Raw genomic sequence first — 10,776 nt, 5'->3', positions numbered from 1 at the left:
TCATAGAGAAGGCAGAAGGATGGGTGAGAAATGAACCTCATGGTTTTCTATCTGAGCACATCCGCAAATCTTCAGGCTTGGGCCTGTTCAGCTGCAGTAGTGGATGGCTTTCTTTGCATTCATGTGTGAATTGACCCAAGTGTCTACGCATGAACACACAGAGCTGCCATATACTGAATCAGACCATTTGTCCAACAAGGTCAGTATTGTCTGCTCAGAATGGCAGTAACTCTCCAAGGTGACTGGGGTTGCCAGCTCTGGGTTGGGAAATTCCTGGAGATTTGTGGGTAGAGCCTGGAGAAGATGGAGCCTGGGGAGGGGAAGGAACTCGGCAGGAATGTGATGTCATGGAGTCCACTGTCCGAAGCGGCTGTTCTCTCCAGGGGAACTAATCTCTGCAATATGGAGATCAGTTGTAATGCCAGGGGATCTCCAGGCCCCACCTGGAGGTTGGTAACTACTGATGTCTAAGGCAGAGGTCTTTCATGTCACTTACTATCTGATCCTATCTTTAACTAGAGATGCCAGGGACTGAACCTGGGACCTTCTGCGTGGTACGCAGATGCTCTATCACTGCACCACAGTCCCCCCACCACCACCACCAGTCCTCAACCCTGCCGGCTTGGGGAATGCTCCCTAAGTTGCTGAGAAGGGTTCCCAAGGAATTTATTGCCATTGCCTGCCTGCAGACCCACATGCCTTTTTGCTGCAGGTGCCTGACCATCAACTGTGGCCACTGAAGAAAAAAGACACCAAAACAATCAGCACGTTTTCCAAAGCAAAAGTTGCAAGGGAGGTTGGGAATGCTATAACTGGGGTGCAGGAAGGCCCCTCTGAGCTGAGACAAACTTTTTTTCTTCCCGAGTTGAGCTGGCTCAGTCTATGGCTTCCTCCGTGATACAGTAACATTAAGACTAACTGCCTTGTGTGATAAGACCCATTCACAACACAAGCAGCCTGGAGAGAACTGGAACCTCTGTTGAGGCTTTCAAGAAAATGGCGGGCAAGTTCCAGGTAGCCTGAGGGAGGACTTTAGAGCTGGCCAGGAAGGGGGCAAACCAAGCCAACCTGAGCTGGGGAGCTGCTGAGCCACCCTTGATTATTAACCAAATCCAGAGTGCGGAAGGCTGGGTTGCTCCAAGGAATGGACAACAGCCTCTGCCTTCTTGTTTGCTGCTTCCTGAGCAGAGTAGGATGTAGATGGGTAGAGCACAACATGCATTGTCCAGGATCTCTGACAAGAGTCTTCGAAGCTCACTCAGCCCTGCTGGGCTGTCTACTCTTTTCCAGAGGTGAAGTGCATCGTCTTCAATGACGACTACATGACCTGTGAGTGGGACAGCAGCCAGAAACCAGCCTCCAATTACTCCCTCTACTACTGGTATGTTCCTTTTACCGTGTCATCCTTGGGGCCCCTCCTCCCCTGCCCATCTTCTGGGATTGCCTTCTTCCCAGGTCCATCACCCGTTTGCCACATTTCTTCTGCTCCTGAAGCAAGCTTCATCTGTAATCAACCATCAGCCACACTTCCACATCTGGGTTAGACCCTCCCCTATAACACAAAGGATGCCAATGGTACAGGTGTCCTCTGGGGAAATATGGCATCCCTTTGATACAACATGCCATGCACCTGTGGATCACAAAGTGTCAGTGACCACAATTTGGGACCAGCAGATCCATTTGAGGAACTGATCCTTGGTGGCTGTGATTGATGTTGATGGATGTGGAGGGGGATGTTTCACCATTCTTTTTGCCCAGGAAGAAGAAGAAGGGGGAAATAAAAAGGTACCTGGTATGGTTGCCAGATTCAGCAGTGCAGGTAGAGTTTCTCTCTTCCTGGTTCTTCTGTGGTTGAAGGCTCTTCACCGGTCCAAATTCTTTGAGTTTTGAGAGACACCCACCATTGAAAGTCTTCTCTGCTCGCTCAGCACATTGGCTTATGGCAGTGGCTGGAACATTTTTCTCTGGATTGCTCCGTCTCATAGTGAGAAAGATTCAGACCTGCTGAAAGTTATTTGTGTTCTTTTGAGCTGAGGGTTAGTCTCATTTAGCGATTCCCTAACACAGTGCCCATGAGGGACACCACAGTGCCTGGTGTTCTCTTCTGTCTCTCATTTGCTTCTTGAACCTTGGGGGTTAAATCCAAATGGTCTAGAATGGAGCAGAAAGGATAAGACCAAGGAGCTTCAGGTTATACTCTGCCTGTTGATTGAGCTCATATCAGTCAGGCATATCACAGCAGTGCACCTTCAGCTTGGCCAGAGACACGGATTTTCTTATGAGTTTGAAACCTGCCTTAATAGTGTTACTGTGGCTGGAAAAAGCTGTGTATGTGTGTGTGTGTGTTTGTGTATGTGTAAAGTGCTGTCAAGTCACAGCAAGGGGCTTTCGAGGCAAGGGAGAAGCAGAGGTGGCCTGCCATTGCCTTCCTCTGCAGAGTCTTCCTTGGTGGTCTCCCTGGCTGGAGAATCTATATTAGTCCAAATTCTTTCCACTGTGAGTGATGCAAGGAACAGTAAAAGTGGGCGGCATTGTGTGACTAGCCTCTCCACCCAACCCCCCCATGCCAGCCATTTTGTGGTACTACCCTTTCTTAAAATTATAAAAATGCTTACAGGTTCAACAAGGTTATGCATGCCTGGCCTTGTTCAGTGCAAAGCTGCCCATATGGCCTGTCTCCGTGGGCAACTCTGATTCCCTATAATTGGGGATCCCTGTGGGCTGCCTGTAACAGAAGATTCACTCTAACCCTCTTCCCTCTCCCCAGGTATAAACAAGATCCCATTGCAGAGTGTGAGCATTATCTCCAAAGTGATGGTGTCAACATGGGATGCTGGTTCAACCGCAGCCAGATTCATATTTTTCGTTCCTTCAATGTTTATCTCAATACAAGCAACAATGGCAGCAGACACTTCTACAGAAGCCACACCATGCAACTGCAAGACCTAGGTATGGTGTCCTAGAGGACCAAACCACAGCCTGAGACCCAAAATCATGGCCCTGCTGTACTGGGTCCCTCTGCCAAGGCTGCAAACTCTCCTCCATGTCTTAAAAGCATCACTGCTCCCTGAGGCAAACATCCCCCAAAAGTTTACCAACTGACCTTTTTTGATTCTCGCTCTCTGGTAGGAGTCCAGCAGCTGAGATGTAGCAGCTTGCTGTTGCTAGAGATACTGGTTGATAGTCGTGACTATTCCATGACCAGCCAGCCATGCCAAGTACAGCACATGAAGGCACAGACCCCAGAGGCTTAGGGTTACTTGATTTAAGACAGTACCCCCCCATCCTTCATTTTCTCCCAATTGCAAAACAAAAAGTGGGAAAAGAAGGAGAATCCCCCCCCCTGGAATGTTAGGGGGTAGTAAACGAGGACAACTCCTGCCTCAACATTCAGATCTATGTCTTCAGAATCCCTCTGATGTGTGCCCCTGTTGACAGAGGTGGAGCAGGGCATTCTCTGTAGTGACATGCACCTCAGCTGCTGAACTGCCTCTCCCTCTCTGTCCACCTGACACCTTACACTTGAGATGGAAACATTGCTTTTTTTTCTGGCCATTTGGTGCATGAGTGCATGCACACACATACATCATCTGTTGCTCTGTTGTTGTTTTTGGCCGGCTGTTTGATGTTTAGTTTCTGCTAAAGAGATTTTATGTCCCATAGTTCCCCCCCCTGCAGTGGTGCTTTTTAAGGGTATTGTTGGTGCTTGCTTTTATCGTTTGGTGCTTTTACTTAAGCTGGTTTTATTGGCTTTTGATTTGTTTTTACCATTTTTGTTTTATTTATTTTTAAAGAGAGAAGGGGTTCTTTCTGACATATCAGGTTTCCAAGTGCAGGAATTTGTTTTGATATGCAGGAGCATTTGAACATCTGAACTCCACCAGCAGTCTGAAGTGGTAAAACCCAGAAACAGCTTTACTGCTTCCTCTGCTCTTTTGATGAGAAAAACTGGGCCCAAATTGCAGAGCTGGGCAGATCAGCCCCCTTCCAGACCTGTCACCTTTAGGGTTGCCAAGCTCCAGGTGGAGCCTGGTGTTCTCCCAGTATTATAAGTGATTTCCAAACTACAGAGATCAGTTCCCCCAAGAGAAAACAGCTGCTTCAGAAGGTGGATTTTTATGGCATTATACCCCAGTGAGATGCCTCCCATTCCCAAAGACCACACACCCCAAATCTCCAGGAACATCCCAACCCAGAGTTGGCAATCTGACCTGCAGAACAGCCAAGGGAGACTCAGAAGGTTGGCGGAAGTGTGACAATTTCATGCAGAAGCCACCATTTTAGATCTGCTGCAATTTGGGAGGGAATGTGGATAAAAAGCTTCATTTAAAAAAGCAATGTATGTTGGAGCAGAATTAGATGGTAGGAAGGGAAACCCAGAAATTCCCAACAGCCATATCAAGAGGTATGACCAAGGGTGCCTTTGGATAGGATTGCCAGCCTTCAGGTAGTGGCTGGAGATCTCCTGGGGTTACTGATCTCCAGGTGACAGAGATCAGTTCACCTGGAGAAAATAGCCACATTAGAAGGTGGACTCTTTAACATTATACCCCATTATTAAAGCCTCTCCCCTCCCCATACCAGCCCTCCTCAGGCTCCATCCCCAAAATGTCCAAGTATTTCCCAGCTTAGAGCTGGCCACCCTACTTAAGAAGCTAAACATTGTACCTTTCTCTCCTCTAGTGAAACCCAACCCACCTGTCAACCTCACCATCCAGGGCTCAGGAAACAACCAGCTGCATTTGACTTGGGGCTCAACATACAAAGCCCCACACTGTCTGTTACATATGGTGGAGTACCACAGCAGCACAGACACCAAGTCAAAGGTACTGGCTCTCCTCCTTGTCCTGCTGAGAACAGTTGGGGGGTGGCAAAAGAATGGTATTGCCACTATAGGTGGAAGCCTTCACAATGGGCAGTCAACACCAACTGGGCTGCAACTGGCACTATCGTCTCCAGCTCTGGGCTTGTCAATTTCCAGGTGGTCAACACCAACTGGGCTGCAACTGGCACTAACGTCTCCAACTTGTCAATCTCCAGGTGCGACCTGGTGATTTTCTAGAATTGCAGCTGATCTCCAAACAACAGAGATCACTTCTTTTGGAGCAAATGGCTGCTTTGGAGGGTAAACTCAGTCTATAGCCTTATACCCTGCTGAGGTTCCTGGCCTCCTCTAATACTACTCTTCCTAAATTCTACTCACAAATCTCCAGGAATTTCCCAACTTGGAGTTGGCAGTCCTAGACTCCTCCAGTGTAGGTAATAGTAGTGTCGGGGGGATGGGGATTGAAAACTTTCAGAAAGGCAGTGGGCTCCCCCTGTGCTTGTTTTCACTCTGTAGCCTAGTAAGGAATAATTTCAGTTTGGCTGAATCTTGGTCTTGGAGGGAGACCGATTTGTAAATGCAGTAGAGTGTATTAACTTCCCAGAAGCACCTGTGTTCTTATTGCTGAAGCCTACTACACAGAACCAGTAGGGGACCTGTGAATACTTGCACGAGAAGGAACATCCCGTTGTATCCTCTCCTGTTGGTCCCTGGGGCTCCCATTGTGATAAGTGCTTTCTCCTCTAAGCCTCCCTCCCTCAGCCAGTGCCAGCCAGCTAATCAGGGATCTGGGCTTGGGGCAAAAAGTGTTCCAGATGTGCTTTCCTCCTTGAGCCCTCCTCTAGCAATGGAAACACACTGTCTGCTCTAAACTACCTCTGTCCAGGTCGTAACTGTGATCTTACAATATAGTATCACAAGACTTCATATAGTTTTTTTTGGGGGGGGGGTTGCTTGAGTTCCTCCCTTCTCTTTATTTTTGGGATTTTTCTGCAAACCTGGGATTTTTCTCAGGTCTGTAGAAACATTTTGTCTTTCTGTACCTGAGTCCATTGTGTGGAGGTTTTGATCTGCACTCAAAGGCCAAGTTCAGGATTAGATATCTGTTGTTTCTGAGCTGAAAGGCCGCAACTAAGTTGGGTATTGATCCCCAAGTCAATGCTACACACTCTTCAACCTTTGCCCAAATTGTCAGTTGTGTGTTTTGTTTTATCCAGAACACAAATTGGGGTGTGTGTGTGCTTGTTTTTCTGTTTTAGGTGTTTCCAAAAATAAAAGTACATCTCTAATATTGCCATTCAATATTCCCCAAACAAACACAGAAATCTTGGTGTAGTGGTTAAGAGTGCGGACTCTAATCTGGGAGAACCAGGTTTGATGCTGCCCTCTTTCACATGCAGCTGCTGGTGTGACCTTGGGTCATCCACAAGTCCTTTCAGAGCTATTCTCTCACGGGCAGTTCTCGAAAGAGCTCTTTCAGCCTCACCTACTTCACAGGGTGTCTGTTGTGGGAAGGGAAAGGGGTTGTAAGCTGCTCTGAAACTCCTTCGGGTAGTGAAGGGTGGGGTATAAATCCAATCTCTTCTTCGTCTTCTTCTTTAATGTTCACATATCCCCATTCCATATTTATCAGGAAATAGTTTGGCCTTTTAGAACCTGCAGCACCTTGTAAAGCACATGGCCGTCACATTCTTGCCTGCCATCTTGACACCTCATTACTGTCCCATAGACCCCTAGTGCACTGCAGATGCAGAGCAAGTGTCAGTCAAAGAGCAGGTGGGGGACATAAGCGGCTCCCCCTCTAAAGTAATGGGGTAGGAGCCACCTGGCTGGTAGAGGGAGCTGGTGCTTTCCATACCTCTTTCATGTTGCCTTCCAGACTGCAGCAACAGAAGAGATGAAGTTCATCTTGGCCAGTGTGGACCCGAAGAAACTGTATACCTTCTACATAAGGAGTAAGATAAATGATAAATGTGGGACCACCGACCTTTGGAGTCTGCCAGCCGGCCCTGTCTTTTGGGAGGGAAATTCTACCAGCAAAGGTAGGAACAGCTTTTTTGAAGGGCAAGGAAATGTGTGCATAATATAAATAATATCTTAGCCTGATTTCTAAAAAGCACCACCGGAGCTAGGCTGCTACACACCTCATGGCCACCAGTAGGGGATGGGGGATGGTTGCCAGATCGAGGTTGGGAATCTCCTGGAGATTTGGGGGTGAAGCTTGTGAAGTTCAGGGACCTCTTTGATACACAATGCCATGGAGTCCCCCCACCAGCATCCGTTTTCTCCAGGGCAACTGCTCTCTGTAGTCTTGAAATGAGCTGTACTTCTGGGGGGAACCCTGGGTCCCACCTGGAGGCTGGTATCCCTATGAGTAGAGTTGTCAACAGGCCTAGAGGAAAATGTCTTGTCCCTTTAATAGAGGGTAGATGTGTTTGAATGGGCAGGTGAAACTTGTCATGGTAGGGATGGTCACCTAGAACTTGCTGCAGATTAAAGTGATATTAAAGGGACAGCTAAGGGGACCAGTTTAAAAATTCTGTTAGGCTTAGTAATACTTGGCATTAATGTAGCACTTTTAATGTTCAGTGCACTTCACACACCATACATCCAATTCTGAACCTGGCCATACAGTGTGGATTAACAGATCCAGAAAAGGGAAGTAGGGATAGATGGGGGGGGGGGGATTCTTTGCAGACTGGAACAAAGATCCAAGTATGCAGAAAATTCTGAGATCTTTTTTAAAAAATCAGGGGATTAAAACTCCCCAAATACGATTTTATTATTATCTATCATTATTGCCAATAAGAACAGTGTTAAATAAAATAAGAATGCCCTAAAACAGCAGAAGCAAAGCCTATTCCTTTAAGAAAAGAATGCTCACTGAGCTCTCAGTTGCCATTTTGGAGGTTGATAGGCAATCACAACAATAGTGCATGCTGAGTTTTCCAAGCTTTGATGTCTGTTTAGAAAAGCCAAGGGGGAGCAGAGGTGGACTGGGTGGACATTCTGCAATGGGAGCCTGTTGCTGGCCCAGAGAGAAGAAGGAGAGAAAGAAGAAGAGAAAGAAGCAGAAAAATAGAAGAGTTTTTGGGTCTACCAGGGAATGAAAAGAGGAAATAGGGAGTAGAAGACAGAAGAAAATGAAATGTTCCCTGTAAATCCCTGTGGATCCCCCACTAGTTATCTTTTAACTCTTACAACAACCTTGTAAAGTGGGGTTATTTTATTCTCCCCATATTGCTTGGGGTGAAGCTGAGAAAAAGTGGCTCACCTAAGGTCACCTAGTGAGTTCATCACAGTGTTTAAACTGTTGACCTCCTGAATCACAGATCATTCTTCTAGCCCTGACGCTGTTCTGTGTAACATATTTATATATTACTTTCTCCAAAACATTGCTTGGGGTTCTGCTACTCCAGCTCCCAGCCTTTGTTGTTTATGCAAAGTGTCCTTTCTCCACATTAAAAGTTCCTATCACTACAGTTCCCTCTTGAGGCTTCTTAAGTTTGTATAATATTAGGCCAAGAGAGCTGCCTGCATGCCATACACCTGACCTTCCCATCTTATGGGTGTCCTGGCCAGGACTTGTACACTGAATATAAATGAGTGATGATTGACTCCAGAGTTAGTCAGACTTCAGTGGCTTTGTAAGTGGGTGGGAGGCAGTGGAGGGAGCAGTCGTTTCCCCCTCTTATTGAGTCCAGTGGAAATACTTTGACTTACTCCAGCATGACCATAAGCTGGAGCTGGAGGTGGAATTCAGGTTGTTGTGAGCTTAGTACATTAAGTCCTGATCCACCCTGACCCCCATCCCCTTATGTCACCCAGTTCTGGTCCCTATGCTGACAGAATTGTGTCAGCTTCAGGGATATGCTGGTGCAACATTTCACTGCTGTGGTGGTGGGGATACACTGACACATCTCTAAGATGCACTAGGTTGTGGTCTTGGTTGCTGCCCTAAGCCTCTAAAGATGGCACAGAACCATAAGACTGAATTTTAGGGACATTTAGTTGGCGGTGCAGGGGATGCAAATGTTGTCAAAGTGTACATGCAGGACAGATTTGCAAAGGCACCAGCTGAGGCAAGCAGCACCAGATAGGTATTAGCTAAGGGGATTTGCTGGGTGACCTTAAGGCTGCTTGCAGTTCTCAAAGGGGCCATTCAGTGCCTTGCCTTGCCCTGCCGCTGACTTTGCAGGCACTCTTTTGGCCCTTGATGGAGCAGCAACAGCAACATTAGCTACTCTGGGTCTGGTTCAGATCAGCAATGGAAACTCAACTTGTGCAGCCACCATGTGGGAGTGTCGTGTGCAGGAAGGCCAGGAAGGGAAGAACAATCTGAGTATGTGGCCAAGGAGTGGAACGTCAGAAATTGAGGAGGCAATGAGAAGGGGTTGCCAGTGTGGGTAGCCACAGCCCCCCCCAAAAAAGGAAAAAAGGAAGGACTTTGGGGGAGGAAGTGTGAAGACCATTGCATGGAGGACTGCTTTTTGTGCTGCTTTTTCTCATGTGGTTTTGAAACATTCTGATAATATCAAGCAGCCTTCCTTTGGGTAGGAGCTGGTTGCAGAACAAGATAGCAGTCTGTTGCTACTTTAAAAAAATTCTCTCCCCCTTTTTTACTGTGCCCATTTTGTACTAATACATATTTAACCACTCTGAACACCTCCATTTATTTTTAAAACAATGGGAAGTGGAATTCTACATCAGAAATTATTTGTTCCATTAGAAAAGGAAAGGAGGGTTGCATCTTTGACACATGTGTGTTTAACATTTCCTGCACTCTGCCTTCTCTCTGTTTCAAATACTAAGCAGAGTTGCTTCCATGGAACTTCACAGGGCATGGACCCTGAATGACTTGTCTGGTAGAAGCACCGTCTCCACCTGCTGGGGCTATACAGAGTGTGCAACTTTTATGATCCATCTCTAAGACCCTGAAACAGAAATCCCTGTTTGTTTATTGTTTGTTGGCAAGGATGTCTTTCTCACAAGCAACAACAGCAAGATGTCCTCCTACCTCAGGCTTGAAGGCAATGAAAGCATCAGATTCTATGCTGGAAATAGCTAAAGTGCTCAACTGGGCTGGATCATAGTGAGACCTCGTGGCTTCCAGTGCAATCAGGGTTTCTTCCAGAAATGTTTGCTACAGGGCTTTCTGCCAGTGTTTTCTGCATCATTTCTTGAACTGGGGGTTTAGAAAGATTTTGGAGTTGTTGAACTGGTGAGATCAGAGTTAATCTGTGGGAAGGCCTGTCTCAGAGATTTGGATGGAGTTTCAGGTGTGCAAGCCCATGACTACTGCTCTTTGGCATTTATTTGGTATGGTAAAATGTGCCGTACAGGCAGGGGTCATTTCAAGTCCCTGTATAAATCGATGGTGCGACCTCATTTGGAGTACTGTGTACAGTTCTGGTCACCACATTTCAAAAAGGATATTATAGCACTAGAAAAAATGCAGAAAAGGGCAACTAGAATGATAAAAGGGTTGGAACACTTTTCCTATGAAGAAAGGTTAACGCTTGGGGCTCTTTAGCTTGGGGAAACAATGGCTGAGGGGTGACATGATCAAGGTTTATAAGATTATGCATGGGATAGAGCAGGTTGAGAAAGAAGTACTTTTCTCCCTTTCTCACAATACAAGAACTCGTGGGCACTCTATGAAATTGCTGAGCAGTTGGGTTAGAACAGATAAAAGGAAGTACTTCTTCACCCAAAGAATGATTAACACATGGAATTCACTGTCCCAAGAAGTGGTGGTGGCTACAAGCAAAGTCAGCTTCCAGAGCGGATTGGATAATCATATGGAGCAGAAATCCATCAGTGGCTATTAGCCACAAGGTATAGATAGGAACTCTCAGGCTGGGGCAAGTGATGCTCTGTATTCTTGGTGCTTGGGGGGGGGGGCAACAGTGGGAGGGCTTCTAGTGTCCTGGCCCCACTGCTGGACCTCC

General features: G+C 46.8%; 1 protein-coding gene across 1 annotated transcript in view; it reads left to right on the top strand.

Moving 5' to 3' along the window:
- Positions 1 to 10,776, top strand: part of IL2RG (interleukin 2 receptor subunit gamma) — a 23,091-nt gene that overhangs the window by 6,851 nt on the left and 5,464 nt on the right. Inside the window, exons 2-5 of the mRNA XM_015408927.1 lie at positions 1,291 to 1,381; positions 2,768 to 2,949; positions 4,684 to 4,826; positions 6,705 to 6,867. Coding sequence (XP_015264413.1) covers positions 1,291 to 1,381; positions 2,768 to 2,949; positions 4,684 to 4,826; positions 6,705 to 6,867 — 579 coding nt within the window. The remainder of the gene's footprint in view (positions 1 to 1,290; positions 1,382 to 2,767; positions 2,950 to 4,683; positions 4,827 to 6,704; positions 6,868 to 10,776) is intronic.

This window comes from Gekko japonicus, unplaced genomic scaffold (assembly GCF_001447785.1).
Source record: "Gekko japonicus isolate JY-2015 unplaced genomic scaffold, Gekko_japonicus_V1.1 scaffold19, whole genome shotgun sequence".
Lineage (NCBI taxonomy): Eukaryota > Metazoa > Chordata > Lepidosauria > Squamata > Gekkonidae > Gekko > Gekko japonicus.
This window is presented reverse-complemented; position numbering and strand designations above follow the sequence as displayed.